The sequence below is a fragment of the Lagopus leucura genome, unplaced genomic scaffold, assembly GCF_019238085.1.
Source record: "Lagopus leucura isolate 7727_CA_CO unplaced genomic scaffold, USGS_WTPT01 Super-Scaffold_100035, whole genome shotgun sequence".
NCBI lineage: Eukaryota > Metazoa > Chordata > Aves > Galliformes > Phasianidae > Lagopus > Lagopus leucura.
The window spans coordinates 2,479,355-2,499,355 of record NW_024962284.1 but is presented as its reverse complement, the minus strand read 5'-3'; the positions used below and the strand labels follow the sequence as shown (position 1 = coordinate 2,499,355).

At 37.5% G+C, this 20,001-nt stretch overlaps 1 protein-coding gene across 2 annotated transcripts in view; it reads right to left on the bottom strand.

Annotated features, from left to right (window-relative positions):
• ANO3 (anoctamin 3) overlaps positions 1–20,001 on the bottom strand; it is a 113,541-nt gene that overhangs the window by 24,410 nt on the left and 69,130 nt on the right. For both annotated transcript variants that reach the window (XM_042882723.1, XM_042882724.1), the window contains 6 exons: positions 19,184–19,290; positions 17,757–17,812; positions 15,585–15,706; positions 14,447–14,581; positions 9,750–9,846; positions 5,856–5,916 (listed from right to left, as the gene is read on the bottom strand). In XM_042882723.1, coding sequence (XP_042738657.1) covers positions 5,856–5,916; positions 9,750–9,846; positions 14,447–14,581; positions 15,585–15,706; positions 17,757–17,812; positions 19,184–19,290 — 578 coding nt within the window. The remainder of the gene's footprint in view (positions 1–5,855; positions 5,917–9,749; positions 9,847–14,446; positions 14,582–15,584; positions 15,707–17,756; positions 17,813–19,183; positions 19,291–20,001) is intronic.

Below are 20,001 nucleotides of genomic sequence, written 5' to 3'. Positions count from 1 at the left end.
GGGCCCATTTTTAGGGCTACCTGCAACAATAACAAGTCTTCACAATGGAGCATAACTCTTTAGAACACTCTTAGTACAGCCACCCTTGCCTGTAAACATGGCCTCAAATGCACAATCCAACTACGCATCATAAAAGCTTTATATAAAGTGGTTTGGGATTATTCCACTCTTAGTATGAAGCTTGTTTATAGAAACATGAAACCTTTTTTTTCTTTTTTGCAGTTATTGACTCACTGTTAAAGTCATTAACACTTGCTGTAAAGCTTTCAGCATCAACATGTCAACTACTGAGAGTTCTACAGTCCAACACTTTTTCTAAAGAAGCTTATTTGGATTTTAACTGATTAGTTTTGTTTTGCAAAATAAAATCATTTCTTGCACATTCTCCATATAGCAAAACATTTTTTGAACGCAATACCATTCAACCATCCAGCAGAATCATGTTCCTTTTTCTACTTGCCTTAATTCCCTCTGCTGTAAGTCAAGCTGCAACAACTGCCAGTGCCAATAAGAATGTAACTGACAGAAGAGAGATGAGCAGACAGTCAGTCAGCACACCTGTGAGATCCACTGATGGCACATTACCTTCAACATTAATTATGGCATCAAAAGATGGAAAAAACAGCTCTGCCCCAAAGCTGAAAAGAGTCTTGATGTCCTCAGCAACACTTAAAACACTGGGTGACTTCTCTACAGCAACCAAAGATGCTGCTTCTGTTTCTGCTGGCGTGCCATTCACAGCGACACCGAGCAGCTCTGCAGTGACAGGGAGCACCCATGTGACAGCAGCACTCCCCAGTGATGGCCCTTCCACCATGCCCTCCTCGCTCCCTGCATGCACTGCTCTGACGTTCCCCACAGCGACGCAGGATGGTCCTACATCAAACCTCAACATCACTCAGCAGACAGAAGACCTGAAGCATAGTTCTACCAACGCTTCTCCTGTACTGTGTAAGGAAGAAGATACCAATAAAGGTAAGAACTTAGCTGAAGTCTAACTAAAGTGGATTAATTAGCGGGGTTGGAAATAGATGATCTTCGAGGTCCCTTCCAACCCAAGTCATTCTATGATTCTACAATAAACTTCTAATGCTGAAATCAAACCTTTTTCTAGAAAACAAACACTGAGCAGGATGCTACATAATGATGGATGAACTAATAGGTGGCCTAGAATAGACTAAAACTCACCTAACGCAAAACGCTGGCATAAGTCTTATAAGTTATCTCACGCTTCATCTATAGACTGGCTGACTCTTACTGCACTTCTACTATTTCAAGAATCACATACAATCCAGCAGCATCCAGTTTCCTCATTTCTAGCACTCCTCAGTGCGGAGAACTAGTGAAAGATGGAAAAACAAATAATAATACAATACAAAGGGTGGTAGCGAGGATCAACAAAGCCTAAGTACAGAAATAACATTTTAAACGTGTGGTACATCAACTTATCTAAGTTCAGAAACTTATGACTAAAGGTGGTTTCTTTGAAATGCTTCCAAAGGAATTACTCATTTTGTGTTTATTATCGAGTTGAGTAGGCTTGGGAAAACAATGGAGCATTCATGGCCCTTCTCTATCCTACGGTTCCAAATTGGGCCTTTAGGCAAAGAAAAGATTACTAGTTACACTAATTTTTGCCATCAATTAGCTTTCAAGCTCTTCACAGAGGACTGAAAGGCCACTCCATCACATCCAGCGCAGTACAGTCTGTACTAAGAGCTGATGGAGCATCAGGAATTCACATTTCCCATCACAGTTCTAATAATTACAACATACGCTATTTTTAAATAATGTGACTGAAAAGTAAGGAGGTGGGAGAGTCAGTTCAATTCCAACAGAAAGAAAATACCTTAAAGAAAATTTTCATGAAATCTGAGGAGAAATGCAGTTTTTCTGCTAACCATACAGGTGCAAAAATAATTTCTGGACTTTTAGCCTTTCAAACTAGTATTTTAGAACCTAGCCACTTGAAATTAAGAGGCTGCAATTTTAACTGCTGGTTTAAAATACTCACAAATAAATGCACTCAGAGAGTGACTGTTGCTCGCTTATTTCTTTAAACTAAAGGACAGTATTTGATTCTGTAATTAAATTATTATTTTTTTAAATTTACTTTAAAACTCACTTGGCCTTTTCTTTTTTCCTTCGCCTTTTCACTGCCTTGAAAATCAAGGTTTTGTCATGGTCTGAAAAGTGTTTCAAATGCTTAGTGATCTTACTCCACAAGAACCTCGACTGCTATAAAGAGAAGGCAAAGTACCTGATTATACAGATTATTGCCATTTAAATCTCTTCCTTTTTTTTTTTTTTTTTTTTTTTTTCTCTCCTAGGCAAAACCAACGAAAGAGGAGTAATAATTGGTATCAGTGTAGTAGTTTTGGGATTTATATTATTTTGTCTGATGGGACATTTTCTATGTAATACAACAAGTGGTCCAGGTAAGAAACAGCACAAGTGCTTTGCCTAAGGTCATCTTTTATTTCTGTACGGAGTCATTTAAATCATCTGGGCTTACTGAATTATTAGGAATTACAACATCGAGTCCAGTCAAACTGATTTTTATCTGACTGTACTCTCCCTTATTTTTCATTATAGCTTCACCAATTCTCCCCTCAACTCCACACCTCTGTCCTCCTTTCCCATCATTACTCACAAACTTGTTTTTTAAATATCAAAATATCAAGGAATATCATATCTGATATCTTTTGTCTTTTCTATCAGTATGTATAAATCTGTACTCAAGTGTGACCGGGCAGTCTCCAAACATTCCTGCTATGTTCCCAGACCTATTTTCAAATGTTTAAACATCAAGAATCTAGACACAGTTTTTTTCTCACACACAATCAAATCAAAACAGAACTCTAGCAATATGTCCTTTCTGGCTTAAAAATGCAACAGTTGAAAGCTGCCAGAAAGCCAGATGAGGAAGTAGCTTTGGAAATGGACCATCCATAAATGTGCTGAATGGATGCTCCTGGGAGGACGTGTTATCCTCCTATGCTGAATTATGGCTTTTGCCTTTTACTCCCCGTGGTCCCCACGTATAAAAATATTTAGCTGTGACACACTGTTGAACTTAACTGTGATGGAGATAAAAATTTTCAAGCAATACATTAACTACAATCATAATGACCGTTACAGTTCTCCACTTAGGTAACTCGCTTGGACCATATGAAACAAGTTTTGGGACTGCTCCTGATGGCATACGTAGCACGGCAGACAAAGCAGGGTACCCACATGCGTGCATCTGTATGGATGGCATGACATCATCCCTCCCTGGACTGTAAAGCTTGCTTTGGATTACGTTCCCACTGTTGTTACAAGATGCACTGACACACAAGGGGCAGGGCCCAGGACCAGAACGGCACGCTTCTGCTTTGAAATGAGATGATCAATTTATAGTTGTCATGGGAGAGTTTTAGACTTGCTTTCAGAGGAATAATATAGAGAAATAACACACAGGTAAAATTCCTCCTTGTGTAACTTTGGGCAAGAATGCAGACATTGTAACAGCACAATCTCTGATGAGGATTGCAATATTATGTTAGCATCAGTACAACCTTCTTCCCCTGCACTTTCATGGCCTTGAGGTGAAACTATTCCATCCAAATATTATTTCTATCTGATTAATGACTCAGATTATTTTTCCTACCCTATCTTTCACAGAGAAACACAAAAAGAATTAGTTTCACATGGATTGCCCAGAGGTTGAAGTTTGCTGGGGAGAATGGTACTGAGTAACGTGAACTAAATTCATCCTTTGACTGTGATGACAATTAAAAACATTATCAAAGGGAAAAACAAAGGACAAGCCTTTATCCATCTGTCAAACTGATTAGTTACTTGCATTACAGGAGAGATCCGTAGAAATTATGCAACACGTTTTCTAAAGGTTAGATGAGGAAATAATTGTCTCAATGTGAAAGAATTAGCACTGCCATACGTATAGATATCTCAAAAAGCATGTGTTGTGTCCAGCTAATGAGTAAAAATATGGCATATTTAGAAAGAAAGAAAATGAAAAAGGCAGAGCTGTGGAGGTAGAAACGTAACAAAAGACAAAACAAATAGAATGGAGCGCGCAGAAAATAGCTACTCACGTGGAATACATGCTTGATACTACGATGTTAGAATGCCTAATTTATTGTGGAGACTGCAATCACACCGGTGGAACAATCTCACTAACTCACTGTAAATGTTGCAATGTGTGAATAAATCATAAGCATGCACACATGACAAAGAGAAACAGTGGATGTCACACAGAAGAAGAACAGGGCACGTATCTATTTTAAAGTAGTTGAAAGAGAGAATTGAATGGCTAACGAGCATTGATGCCATTCCTGTAGGGATCAGTAATGAAATCTGCATGACTCCCATTTCAGATTTCAACCTGACAGTGTTTCCAGAGTGTTTTCAGACTCAAAAAATGAAGACACATTCACTTGCTTGAGAATACAAAAAAACGTAATGCTCAGCTTTTAGCTTTACCAACACATCTTATGTGTCCCTTTCTCCTGGCCTCGTCTGAACCACTGCTCTCTCCATCAGTACAGAACCATAGTAGCAACTGTGTATTTTAGCAGTTTATGCAATTAATTATTAGTAATTGCAAGGCTGTAACAGGAAGAGTAGGAGCCAATGAAGAAGTATCAAGTATGGCTTGGGTTGGAAGGGAACCCAAGGATACCCATCAATTGTGCTAATTTTTAATCTAGTCATGACTTCTGCGTGCATGTGCATAAGGTTTGTGCTATTCTGGTACATCTTTCAGGTTTGTATATTGTTTTTTAGCTTTTACCAGGCCAGCTTCTGAAATTTGTAACATGTTCACCCTTGATTGTAAACAGAATGATCATTATCTTATATTATCTTACATTATTATTATTACATTATGCTATATACATTATACACATTACATTATATTATATGTATAATGTTATTACATTATTGCCTTATGAAATTATCTTATATTTTATGTAAATATAGATATGTTGTGTCATTTGAATATTTAGAATTGTAATAGCTGGCTCCATTTCTGACATATGTATGTATGTGACCTGATGCTATTATCTCAGGGTTTACACAGGCACATGTTTACATTGGTGAAATTAATTATCTCCTGTTCCTAATACCAGTCTTTTTTACTTTCCAGCAGCAAAATACTATAAGCTTCAGTGACAACTAATTCCATTAAATGTTTCATGCTGGAACCATCACATCTGTTTTGTGTGGCAGTATTATATTGACCTTCTCAAAGAGAAAAGTGTTACTGGTAATTCCTGTTCAACACAGCCCCTTGGTTAGCACCCTGCTCCACTCCCCATGACATAGCAAGTGATGTTGGAATGAATGTGTTATTTCAACTGTGAATTTGAATATAAATAGTTAAATTGCTGTAAACATCTATCATCAAATCTTTATTATCCTCTAATTAGCTCTGCAAAGCATTCTCATTCACTCTGTAAGAATTCTCTACACAGGCTCTGAGCACCTGATCTAGCTGTAGCTCTGTTCATTACAGGGCAGTTGGACTAAATGACCTTTAAAGGTCTTTTCCAACTGCAAGAGTTCTGTGACTCTATAAAATTACCCCACATGTTTGCCTGCATGATATAAAACTCAGGCTTAAGGGCACTTAAGACACTAAAGATAGTCACTGTATTAGCAATAAAAGGTATTATTTTCAACCACTGCTAGCACAGTAATTGAAGTGGATGAAAACAGGAAAAAATAAGTGTTTATGCAATAAAAACTTAATCCTTCTTTAATTTTTATTATTAACTATAACCTTTTAATCCAGTAATCCTCAAAAAGGGGCAGGTCAATTAAAAAACAAAATATTAAAATTTACTTACCCCAGATTGCCATGAAAATAGCAAAGAAGACAGTCCCTCCGTTATCAAACAAATGTGTAACCTGAACAGAAAACAAATACATCAGTAACAAACAATATTGCCACTTTCACTTCAGCACCAAAGAAATCCAGAGTACATAAGCGATGGCAGAAATTAAAAGCCAAGCATTCCAGGAGGGAGTCCTGCTTGCATGCTTCTATTATCGACGTTTGTTCCATCCTATTTTTGTCTATAATTTGAGCTGTTTTTCTAGCCTATCTCTTCAAGCATCGCCAGACTGCTTACATCACTGACAACAAGTAGGAGATGCTCTGTGACCAGACAGGCTAAAAATTCCTCCAGAATTGCCCTTGGATTCTAGGTCATTTTCTATTTTAAGGCTTTCACAATCCCAATTTACTTCAGATGTTTCACTGTTCTTCCTATGAATACTAGTTAATGTCTCTTAATTTCATTCTCTACTTCTCCCAAGCTATTCCACAATTTCTCTGCAGGCAGAGAAATAAAATTACTTTACATACAGACATCTCAGCAAATTCTCCTTGTTGAAAGGCCAGTACCCCTCAACTCCAAGAAACACGCAATAAATTCTAAGTAATCAACTCTGAAATGTAAATACAAGTCATGTATTTAATTTCCCTTCATAAATGCTCTACTACTGATCCTACGATTCCATGATTTATCCCTTATCTCACTCTTCCTTGTAAGCTCTATGGGGCAGAATATGTATCCTGCTGTAAGGTTCAAAGATTACCAATAGAAAGTAAGGCATAATTAGTTCTTGCAAGCCTGTGGATCACCCTAGGAATCTTTCTTGTGCATACATTAGAATTTTTACAACAAAAATCCAGAGCTTCTTATAGGCCAACCATAATAAGAAGTTGTATTTAGGAAGCTGAAATGAATGATATGATGCTCTTTAAATCAAGGTCATGTTGCCAATTGACAGCAATGTAAATTATCCAGGAATAGCGGACCTACGTTTCTTCTTATGAAAGGTGGTTAAGATGCTGCTGAGCATTAGGAAGGAAAGTACAGCCTTCAAATTCACAATTTGGAGAAAGGGAAAAATAAGAAAAAAAGCACAGAATGTTACAAGATAATGCAGACTAACTTGTAACAAGGCATATGCTAGGATGAGAAACTGAAGAGGAAGAAGCACCACACTCAGTCAGGATGCTGGTCAGTCAGCACACCATCACTATGACTTTACACACTTCAAATCCACTCCTAATCAACACCCTACCAGTGAGCCCCAGTGCAAGGTGTGCTGGGAACAGAACCAGCCAAGAACCAACCATGCATCACGCTGATGACCTCTGCTAATCAAAGAGATCAAGTTGGTAAGGACGACAGCTTGGGCAGTCAGCAATTCAGATTGCAAGTCAGATATTACATGACTTTCCCTTAAATTATAATCTTTACAGTAATGGAGTATTTTTATACGGACATGGAAAAAAAGAGGGAAGGGATGAAAGAAATGTGCAGGAACAAGAAGGAAAAACGCAGCTTTTGTATTTTGTCTGCCAGCCTGGCAAGAAACTACAGAAAAAGCATTTGAAGTACACGATTTTCCTGCATTACTTTGCTTTCTCTGAAGTACTCCTCTAAAGGGAAACTTGGGAAATGTAAGAAAGGAATGTTTAATGAAAGAAACCCTGACAGCAATTTTAATAAAAAGAAATATGAGCCCAAGTCTTTCATATAAGTGAGGCAGGTCCCAGGACATAAGCAGGCTTGGGGAAGTAAAATTCTTGATAAACTTAATGATAGCATACTCATATACAATGAGTTGCTCCAAAGAACAGAATAAGTAACAAAAGTCTTATTCCAGAACAAGACTGTGTTTCCCTGAAATGTAACAAGAAGAACCTCCCTTGTATACAGGTATTTGGTTGTGTGTGAGGAAGATGTAGAAATAAGTCAAATTCTCTAAACAACAAAACCAGAGGGAAACACAGACAGGCTCCGTTTCAGGTATAGAAAGCAAATAGGAAATGCCATTTTCTTTACCCAGAGTTCAGATCTGATGCCTTATATTTAAATAAACTATTTCTATTTCTGTTATTAATGGTGCTTCAGAAAGTACAAAGCAATATTTCATTTGAAGTAAGATTGTACTTTCTAGCATTACAGATCACTTTCATTCACTCGTTGCCATGCAGATGCAGTGCTTGGGTTTTTGCTGCTCAACTCAAGCAGCACAGGACAATCAGCAGGATATGAGCCCTTATGGACACCAGCCCTTTCCTAGCAAGAGAGAGATGACTGAAGATGTAAGGAACTTTTCTTTGGAGACAACACAGAGAATGAAGGCATTACACAGTAATATAAAACCTCATGGAACTTCTTTTGCCATTCTAGTAGCCAGATGGTTGTCATATTTTTTCCCAAAGAAAAGCTTCTCTCTGTCCTTTGAAGATCAATCTTTGCACATGAAGCACACGTTACCCATGTATGCAGAACACTGATCAGCCCCAGACAGGGGAGATGCAGAACAGACAGATCCCAATAGGAAAAGCTTATTTGTTTTCTGTGTTTCCATCTGAGGTTGGCTAGTCAGTGGAGCTAAAGCATTGGCAGAAAAAGCTGGGAGCCTATATTACTTTCCACAAGCTTTGCAGACACCAAAATGTGACATTAAAAAGCATGACTCATGGGCCAGATGCAATATAAACATAATTGAAAGACAAAATCTGCTTTTTATTAACTGAGGTCGTTAAAATAACAATATGCCCCAATAGCAATGTGTATTAATTTCCTGTCAAACTGCAGTAACTTGCTGCATAAGTTGCTTAAGTTGCTTGTCATCTAATAAGAGGTTTCTGGGATGGGTTGTAAGTTTTGCATAATATCATTTCAATTCAGAAAGCTTTTAACTTCAGTGCACATTTTAAAAACCTATGAAAGTAGTTCAAGTTCGGAAAAAAGTTCTATTTTGCCATAAAGTTATAGCAGTATGTAAAAACCAAGCACAGTTTAGCCTTAAATATAACATTTATAGCAGTATTCATTGCTGTTGTTCAAATACAACTTTTTCATTTTTCAATGTGGCATCACAAAAATAAAAAGCCAAATTTTTACAAATACCGATCATTTAATTCATGTCAAACGTTTATCAAATGCTCCTTCACATGAAGTTTCTAAGTTCAGAGTTCTACTTCAAGTCCTGTTGAAATCAGGTTTCGAAATCCAACGAGGAGTTGATTCTCTTTTACACTGCTTAGTGTTCTCGTGATGTCATGGATCCAAAGACAATCACAGCTCTATAACTAAAATAAATCCTGACTTCTGAGCAAAGCTTGTCTTATGGGCTAAAGAAATTGGAGAAAAATGCCAAGGCTGCTCTTCCAGCCATGAACATAGCAAACATCAAAGCATATTGCTCACCTGAAAGCACTGCACGTATACAGAAGTACTTGTGATCAGCTAAGTTTGAAGGATGGCTTCTACTAGCAAAATATTTAGTTGTGTTAATTCTTTGCATTAGTTTGACAAAGTATAGTACATCATAGACAAGATAATCCTGTGAAATGCTCGAGAAGTCCTTTTGAAGAGCAGAAATTTAGTTACCAAGCAAGCAAAGAACAACAAAATATAGAGAAACGTAGGAATAAACTCCGAAGATTATCATTTTTTTTTAATTCAGGGGAATTTATCAATTGATAGAAATAATGATGTAGGAAGAAAATATTCTCAGAAAGTAAAGCAAATTTTAGAATCACCTCTGCACCTCCCAGATTATTCCATTCTTAGAAGCACAGAATACAGAGGCTGAAAACTCAAAGATAAACGACACAATCTGAAATCTTTGCTGCAACAAGGGCTGCCATTGCAGAATGAATGTGGGCCTTTAGACAAAAACATTCATGATAGCAGTAAACTAATAATTACCTTGGCATATATGCAGCTTTCATTGAGCTTTTGTAGTGTGCAATTGCGTTCACACATAGGGCACATGATGGTTTCATTTGCCTCGCAGATCTCTTTGCTTTAGTGTAAGATAGGAAAATAAAGGTTATTAAAAGGCTTTCAGCATCCTTGAGATTTTCTGAAGCTACATCATTTGTGGTCGCTATTAGTTAACACAGCCTAACCACAAAGCTGACTCAAAATAAATAAAAAGGCATTCTGGCCTTTATCTCAGGCCAGAAACGTTAGAACTGTGGGCCCTATCATTGACATCATATCTTCGGGCATCATGCTAAACTACTTGCTCTTGTAAACATCCCGTTCTCTCCCAGAGAACTACAACAAACTGAAGAACAAAACATTGTTTCCTAGCTGTCAATCAAATTACTGCATGTATGATATGAAATAGAAGACACAAAACATGAGAAGATGAACATCACTGATGTCAATCAACTTATCCAAGCTGACATCAACTTCAGGTCAGTCCCGTAGTATGGCTGTGCACACACTTCAATCACTGGGTCACAGCATAAAAACCCACTAAGAGGGAAATCTGGCATTAGCAATTCAAATCTTTGCATTTTTATTATGTATGGGAGAACCTATGTTTAGGGATAACAACAAAACAGTATCCTAATTTGGGGGTAAAATATCTAAAAACTGCATTCTACTGCTCAGAGGTTCTAAGATTTGGGGATATTAAGTCATTGGCTTCATTAGGACTACTCATATATTCATATTCAGAAGTATTATGTAATTAAGTGCCTTGACAAAGGCAAAGCAAAATGAAGAGAAGTACAAAAATGAATTTTAGGGCGAATTTTATCTGTGGTGAGTAAACAGAGAACCTTAACAATCACCATCAGCAACGCTGACAAGCCTGAAATGATCCTATGTCATACTAAGAAAGTAATGGTATAAAGCAAATAGCAGGAAATTACTGATTTAATTAACATTGTGCTTTCATTACTTCTCATAAAACCTGAATTTACACTTCTAATAGTATATGGAGGATTATGTTTATTTCCAAATGAGCGATCCCATCCGACATAATGGTGAAGAAAAGACCACAGCTGCCGGGATGTGACATTTTGAGATCTTAGGTTGTGCTTCACATCATAACCACTAATTCACTAAAGCCTTACACCATAACGTGGACTTAAGAAATTGTTGCAAGCAGCCCTGAAAGCTAGAATGAGCACAGCTATCATTTCAGAGCAGCAGAGCAGTACATAACTTTTAGTGTGCCACATAACAGGATTTTCTTGATTGCATTTCCATTTGCACACATGCAAGCAAAGGAAATAATTTTTCAACAGTAGGATATAATGGCTTGACAGTAATGCAGTTTGTTGTCAAACATAAGGCCAAATGCAAGTGTACTTTGAATTCAACATTACAAATGCTGGGTGCTTTGCACCCTAAACCTTGAGTTACAGTCTTGGTTTGTTTTGCACAACGTGGATTTCACCAAATTGAGTTGCCAGGGATAGCCATGCTGTGTTGATATCTGGCGAAATTATAACAGTGATAATTAAAGATCTCTATAAAGGCGCCCAAAGCAACCTTTAAAGCCATCAGATTTAGTTTAAGATGCGCAATGCACGTGCCACAAAACTTGCTTAAAAGAAAGAACTCAAATGAAAAGACTTGTAAAGGTCTATTAAACCCTTCTCACAACAACCACACTTTTCCCAGTTCAGCTCAGGAAGGGTAAATGGATCAAAATGTATTTAAAAGTGTATGAAACCAGACATACACACTCACTTTCTGCTTTTTTCTTCCTTCATATCTGAGCCTTTAAAATGTAACCCAAATACTCCAAATATTCTGGAAACAACTGTGGAGTTTTTTGTTTTTAAACTCAGAATTTCTCACTTGGTTGCATTCATTTAACAGCTGAGCTCTGGAAGTATTGATAGACACAACAGCCAAAGCACCCTGGGAGACCACACTGCCAAATCCTGGCAGCAGCATTTTACCAAGCCTGACTGCAATCTCATACAAGAAAAAGAACATCTTCCATTCCACATCACTTTCAATAAAACTGCATTGCCATGGAGAAAAATATGTTTCAAAACACGGGGCAAACATGCACGCTTGCTTACAACAGTATAGCACAGTTCCTGATACTGCAGTGTATTGGGGGATTTGTCTTCTCATTTTATTGTTTCACCTTTCTTCATGCTCAATCACCGTGTGATTCAATCCGATTTGAAAGCTAATGTACTTATTCTTTCAGCAGAGGAAGATACTGGAGCAGACTGCCAAGAGAGGTTGTGGATGTCCTGTCCTTGGAGGTGTTCAAGGCCACGTTGGATGGGGCCCTGGGCAGCCTGGTCTGGCATTAAATGTGGAGGCTGGTGGCCCTGCATGTGGCAGGGGGTTGGAGATTCATGATCCTTGAGCTCCCTTCCAACCCTGGCCATTCTGTGATTCTGTGATTCTTCTTCTGCCTGCAGCCACTAGAGGGAGGTTAACGATAGCTACCTTCAAGCCAGCTTCATAATCCTGAGAGGTGAATGGGCATTACTGAGAAAAGCGTGCTTCTTCAAAAATAACTGCATCACTTGCAAGCTCAAGTTTTGCAGACAGATGAAAACCATTATTTTTCCCCATATAATTCATAATACTGTAAATCAGCACTTCCTAATATCTACTGATTGATAATTACAAACATCGATAGGATGAATGCTCAGTTCCACGTGAAAAAATAATACTGGATCTGGGGTAATGTGGCTGTGATGACACTGCCATGATACCTTGGCACTGAGCCTAAATTCCTAATTGCAACTGCGTTTGCTATACCTAGATTTGGTCTTACTAATCTGTTTGCAGCAATGCACAGAGATGGCACTACTGTGCCACGATAAGTCAAAGTGAATGCACAAATTCACACTCCACAAACCAGCGATGACTTGCCTAGAATGAACACATCCAGATTACAAATGTTTTGGGACTGCACAGAACACCAGGCTTCTGTATTAACTCTATTGGTATTTTGAACTTGACACTAGTTAGTGTTAGCTATATCAATATATAACTGCACCCTCCCCTTAAACCTATACAACACATGACCTAAATTTCAGACTTTTGCTTTTAGAAAAGAGTCCAGAGCCCTGGTGGGTCTTAGCTTTCTGTGTAGCCCAACATTACACTGAAGCACCTCAGCGTGGAACCTGAAACAACCAACCTCCACGAACCTGCATGTTTTATGTGCAGCTGCTCAACATTAGCCAAGGGAAAAAAACCGGACTGGAAAATCTGAAGGCTGGCCTACCTCTGCCTATCTGAGAATCATACCCTAAAAGTCCTGTATGCAAAACAACTGTTCTTCCTATTAAATGTGCTAAACTGGAGACATGTATTCAAGGGAGAAGCAGCACACAACACCCGCACAAGCATATCACAGCTCTAAGTTTGGTATACAATTAATTTGTTTAAATTCTGACAAATCCTGTTGTGTTTTTGTTATTGTTTTTCTCTTGGGGAGTATCAATGTTACAACTTCTCTTCTAGTGCCTGGAGTATCACATCCTGAGAACAGATAACGACAAGTTCCCGCTTGCTTTAAATGTGCCAATGAAAAGGTGAAGAATGTAAGTCTCCCAGTTCAATACTTCCAATACTTGTGCTCAAGAACAGGATGATCCTCTATTTGCTTTTCACATTTGGTGCATTTCACACACATTTATTGTTCAAAAAAACCCTAATGCAGAGAAAGATTGCATCATTTCCTGCCCAGTATGCTTATTGCATTTTATTACATTTATAATAAATGTATATTTATTATACAGTCTGAAGTTGTAAAGTCTCTCTGGAGTTTGGTGTAAAATAGAAAAGCCTTAATTACAGCACTGAGGAACATAATAACTCACTGTGTAAGAGAAAACAAAGACAATTCCACATAGAGCTGTCAAATACTCCTCCAAATTCAGGAAACATCACCTATGAAATCAGATTCCACTGTGCACGCTGCCTGAGCATCCAAACTGGTTGGAGCCGCAGCTATAATTGTATGATCATTAATAACTTTACTATGGAAAATAACCTGTAATAAGGTCACTTCCTCTTGAAACAGTTCCTAAAAATACAGTTAGCACTCCAGTGTAACAGTCTTGTCATTATTTCTAAACTGACGTAAGCCACCCTCAGAGCAAAATCACAACTGTGGGGAACATGGAAATGAGGAGCCTTTCACATGGTTGTAACGCCCTCAGATGGCTGCAGCTTACATCCACAAATTTGACACCACTAACAGTTGGAAGGGAAAAAAAAATACACATAAGTTGAAATTTACAACTGTACTAACCTACAGCCAAAGGCAAAATGGAAGTAAAACTAAAGAATGTGTCACTATTTTTCACCCATTAGCTTTGATTGGAATGATAACCATAGCAGTACTTGTGACATTAGAATCAGCACTTCTTTCATTTCTTGCAGGAATGGAAATCATTGCAGATGCAATGGTAAGAGTGCTTGCTGTAAACACTCTGCATTCACCTTGATGCAAAACAGATATACAAAGTGGATACACTTGATTGAATAACCCAGCGTTCTATTTGGTTATTATTATGATTACAATATCTGAAAAGCATTTACAAGTAAAATGATCTAACTTGTGCCAGGTTGTTCTTTATTTTCAACAGGCTATTTTATGTTTTCAAATGGGATTTTACCTTACTTGGCTGGAATCCATCGTAAACAGTCCATAAAGGAAAACAAAGAGTCCAACCAGGGCAGCAGGAATCAGCATTCCAGTATACCATCCCAACCAGGCAAAATACAGTCCAATTTTTTCACCAAAATATCGCCTACGTGAAAAGGAAATGTATATATATTCTCAAATCAAAACTTGCAGTAACCATTGTCTTCATAGTTAGTACAGCAACGCTGACCAGCAATCACCATTACAAGCTTATAGTAAATACTGCTGTCAGTTTACAAAAATGTTTTACTTTAGGCTAGCACAAAATTCTGGTCACACTAATTGTAGACTTTTCAGAACATGTATTTTATAAGGATGTATTTGAAGTATTCTGCAATTTTCAGTTCCTCCCAATGACTAAATAGAGGCACCCATTTCAACATTGTTAAATGGAGGAGAGTTTATTCACACACAACATACAGACTTACAGACACACAGCTTCCAGAAAGCAACAGTACAGGTTTGCATTACTTAAGTATTCTATAATAAAAATCACTTATGATGAGCAGTCACATAATATGTCATATTTCAAATTATTAACAGAGACTGAAAAGACAAGCTGAAGATTCAGCTTTAAATCTTAAAAGCTTGGATATCAGTTGCTGTAAGAGATGAAGTAGCAGTGAACAGAAAATGAGAAGTCAGCACATGCTTAGTTCCACAGCCTTCGGTGCAGCAATTCTCTGTGTAATGACTATTTATGACTGTTGGATCAGGAGTGAAAACTATCAGAAAGGAAAAGTGATTTAATCGGAATCCAACGTCTTGTTGAGAAAAAGATGAAATCCAGACAACAGTGTTACCTCACTCTAATTAAATATATTTCTCTGCTTTACAGTTGGGAATTTATGACATTAAAATACTAATCGCTTGTTGTAATTAATTTTCACCCTGCATCTGGATATATATACTTCTATTCAGTCTCATCTGAAACTAATGGCCTTGCACATTTGTGACCACTCAAAGGAAGCAATGTAGAGAGTCCAATTCTTACCTGACAGTAATAAATTTTACAGAAGGTGTAAGAAGAATTAACAGTTCAGCAGAATAGATTATGCATCGTATCCAGGCTCTCTGTATCAACAAGCTGTTTTTAAAAGTACTAATACCTGATTAAATCAAGAGGTTGGTACTTGTACCACATTCCCCACCGTGCCCAACGCTCATATAAGAGGTGTCTGTGATTCTGAGCTCCATGTGTTTTGATGGGATGTCTGCTTTTGTGGCTTCCCTGTAAAGAAAAAAAACAACCCACAAAGAAATGAAAACGTGTTACTGGACATTACGAGAAATGAATTCATTCCTTCTATACCGGAATCTAATTTTAAATGAAGATTTTACTACTTTTAATGAATAGATGTCAATTTGTTAGGGACAACTCCTGGAAATGTCACCTGCTAGTATGTAAACTCGCAAGAGAGACAGTTACATACCCTTCTCAAACAGCCAGCTTCTGCAAGAAGTAATGACAACATCACTACTATAAGGCTATCAAGAACTACTCAGCTCTATGCCACTCCAAGAACAGTATTTCAATTTCATTATTCTATGCTTATTCGTATGCTTTTACTCATTTCAACTTTTCAAAAACTCTCATGAAATACATTATGGCATCTGTTTTATCCCTCCCTAAAAAATTTTGGTAGGTCAGCTAGATCCTTCTGTCCCAGATATTTCCAGTGATATTATTTAACTCCTATTAAAAAGTATAGGAAACTGTAGGAAAGGCTGAGAAGGTAGAAACAATAGAACTGGCATTATTTTGAACCTCCCCCAGAATTTACTTTCATTGAGCAGTACAGACTTATGGAAAATAAATGTTTCATCAAACAACTCGCAGGTAAATCACACTGTGGGAGGAAAGCAGAGACACTCTTGAACCTGATTGACTCAAGTACTTTTAGCCATTTTGAGTTTTTTATAATTTGTTTGATAACTTGACAATTGCTCAGAATTGAAATAGCACTATTTGTTGGAATCTGCTATCTGGTTTAAGAATGACTTAAAAACAGTGTTTTGCAATCAAATCAGCAAAGCATAGAAAAATGCCAGCACAGAATGGTTTTAGCAACATCTAGAAATCCCTAAGGACAGAACATCAGCTTATTTTCACAGTCATCTGAAAGAATGAGTGCAATGCATAAAGCATTATCCACTCCTCTACATTTCAAGTATTTTTTTCTGCTTCTTTTTGCACTGTTTATCCATAGCAAGTCCCATAGTGTTCCCATTGGGAACGAATTTTCACTCATGTTTATTTCTGTGATTAAAAAAAAAAAAGAAAAAAGTGAAGTGTTTAACTGCTATCCCTAGGACCAGTAAAACTGCAATTAAGGTAAGAGTGGCTTAAAAATCTGACTTCATTAAGCTGAAATGCGCTGTCCCTGGAGGTGTTCAAGGCCACGTTGGATGGGGCCCTGGGCAGCCTGGTCTAGAATTAAATGGGGAGGTTGGTGGCCCTGCATGTGGCAGGGGTGCTGGAGATTCATGATCCTTGAGGTGCCTTCCAACCCTGGCCATTCTGCGATTCTGTGATTCTGAAATTGTTGCTTGTGTATACATTTCTGTGTTATGTCACAAAATGGATATGAGAGCATGGATTTGTTAGCAACAGAAAGCTACACAGCTTTTTCTGGCAGTGTGACTGACCTTTCCCTACAGTAATGCCCTACTGAAGTGTTAACTCAATTATTTCCCTAAAATACTCCTTCACTGTATTTCCTGTATTATTAATGCAACATAAAAAATCACCCTCAGCAATTTCTAAACCATAAACTGGTCCTTTGAAACACAAGATAAAGTCACAGCATTCAGACCAATTAACCACAGTGCTCACAGCTGCAATTACCATGCTACTGGTAGGCATTTATGATGACCAAAGATGTATGGGTTGCTTCTTTCCTTTCAAAACATAAAGAAAGTTTTTCATTCATTTCACACCTCTGCAGACTTCAGTAGACTCTAATCTACTGAAGAAGATACTGTCAAGCACAAATTATCCAGGACTATGCAAAAAGGTCTAAAAAGAAAATAAATAACCAGTTTCCCTAAGTTTGATTTACTGCACAACCCATTAGAAAAAAAAAAAGAGTGTTTTTGAATGGTGGCAGCTAAAGAAAAAAACCTCATGAAGCCAATGTTAATTTAAGAGCTGTTAATAACTCAGCATTACGTAGTGATATAGAAAAACTTGCAAGACAAAATTATAAACCATGAAGTATCTCAAAATAGTGCAAGTTTTAATCAAAATGTAAATACAAATGCAAAATTAATGAGGTTACCTCATGTGGTGGAAATGCTGCCTCATATGTTCCATTGTTTAGTAATCTATTAATACCTAAAAAGAAAGAAATGCAGTAGTTTCAATGACATTTTTTCAATACAGAGTTAGCTTTAAACAATGAGAATCTTCATGTTACAAAAGGAGAATCCAAATTCCTATTAGGTATTCAGGATGCTGCTGAACATGAAAATCATCAGCAGACCCACCAGGGTCTTTTGATCCCTCAAGCTCTCTGGTTGTGTTAAACGACAGCATTCTGAAGGTCAGCGGCTGCAACTTTTCTCTCACAGTTGGGTGCCTGTGCCAGATCAAGTGTGAGAAGGTGGTCACACTCTTGTATTAATCAGAGCACAGGATACAGATTTTATGGGTGATCAGATGATCTGGCGTGAACACACAGATGATCACACAGTGAGAGGCATGGAGAGAATATCCTGTTACTTTTAAATATGAACCAGCTGAAGGAGTTTTTGTCAGATCAGATCTGGATGGATCTGAATGACTGGATGAATGGGTCTGGATCCATTCCTAGAGTCCTTCTAAAACCATATTTATTCTACCATCAAAGTTCATTATAAAAAATAAGGAATAAAGAACCTTAATAATAACTGTTAAAAGACTCAGTAGCCTGTGAGGACATACTTGTGTAGCCAACTTGATCTAAGAAGTAAATTCTCATGATAGATTTCTGATCTATCCATTTATAGAAATTACACTAATTACAAGATGAAACTTGTCACCATCACCTTCAATAGCATTTGACTTCATCCCTCAGTTTCTATGATTTTCTTACCGCTGCTTTTCTCCCAGAAACTCAAGCAACAACATTTTGTAATTGCTATCATCTTTGTAAGTATGCATCTATGTTAAATTCTTACTTCCTACAGACAAACAGAAGGTCATATATATATATTGCTCTTAATAGAAAATGAATAACTGGACTTTCTGAAATACAGAATGTATATCATAAGATAATAAGAGTAATAAGACTGTTGGCAAAAACTGGATTTAGTCTTTAAGTCAATTGTCTCTGAACTGCATGGAGACATCAGATAATTGAAGAGTAGTTCTGATCAATTCTGCTGGTCTGGGACTGCTGGGTCATAGCAGTTCTATGGCCAGTCCTAGAAGACTCATGTCAGTTCTCTGAGGTCTAAGTTATCTCTCTTATGGCTCTTGATCACATGAAGCTATTATAACCTCTCCAATTTAAGAAACGAGTATTAAGGTGGAAGCAATTCCTAATATTCACTGAGTTATTTCATGAAACAATTGCATGCAACATACATTCAAGTGTATTACTGGTTGAACAAAGACTTCAAGGGATGGCAAAATTAAATTTTACTTCGCTAAATAGTTTCTCAAGCAAGCAGAAATATAAGATTTTCATATCTTCAGGCTAGGAAAAAAATATAGCATTCTCACCCATTTTGGATTTTCCATCCTCATACTTGGTTCTCTGTAGCATGTGATGCACAATTCTACTTCTTGTGGAGTTGCTGAAGAAGCTGTCTTTGTTGTTTATGGTAAAGCTATTGAAATAACGGATGTCTTTTAACACTCAAAGCAATACATAGGTGCTGAATCGTAGCTGCTCAATGTGTTTTTTCTTACAGCGATTTATTGTAGCTTTACAGTTGTTGGTTACAGAATTGGACATTCTTAAAGCACCTTCTCAGGCTCCAAAAAATTGTCATTAGCACAGATTGTTGAGAAAACAGAAAATATCGTTTTTTCCAAACTGTCCTAACAATGACAAAAAATACTCTTCAGAAGTAGTGATCGTTCTGAAATTCATGACATAACTGAGAGATCTGAGTACAAAACTACTACTACTGCCATTCAGGGAGAAATAATGATCGTCTCCGAGCACCGGATGCTTGAGGAGCAGCTCCACAACTTCCTCCCCTCAGAGAATCCTAAGATAGAGCCAAATATCACAAATAGCCATTCCCAGATGGCTGAGGATTCTGAATGCCAGAAATGTGACATGTGGGAGCTTTTCCCTTCTCAGCTGTGCCAAAGGTGACACTATTGCAGTTCATCACGTCAGCTGAGCATGTTGAAAAACTGCACCATGAACGAGCAACTGACCCGCTGCAATATTATTAATTAGTGAAAAAAACCTGAGATAATAATGCAATTATTCTGCCTTTCTAGGGTGAAGTCAGTCTGTCTGCACATAGCTTCTTTACTGAGAAGAAAAAAACCTATTCACCCTAACTTACTTCATATGAACTTCC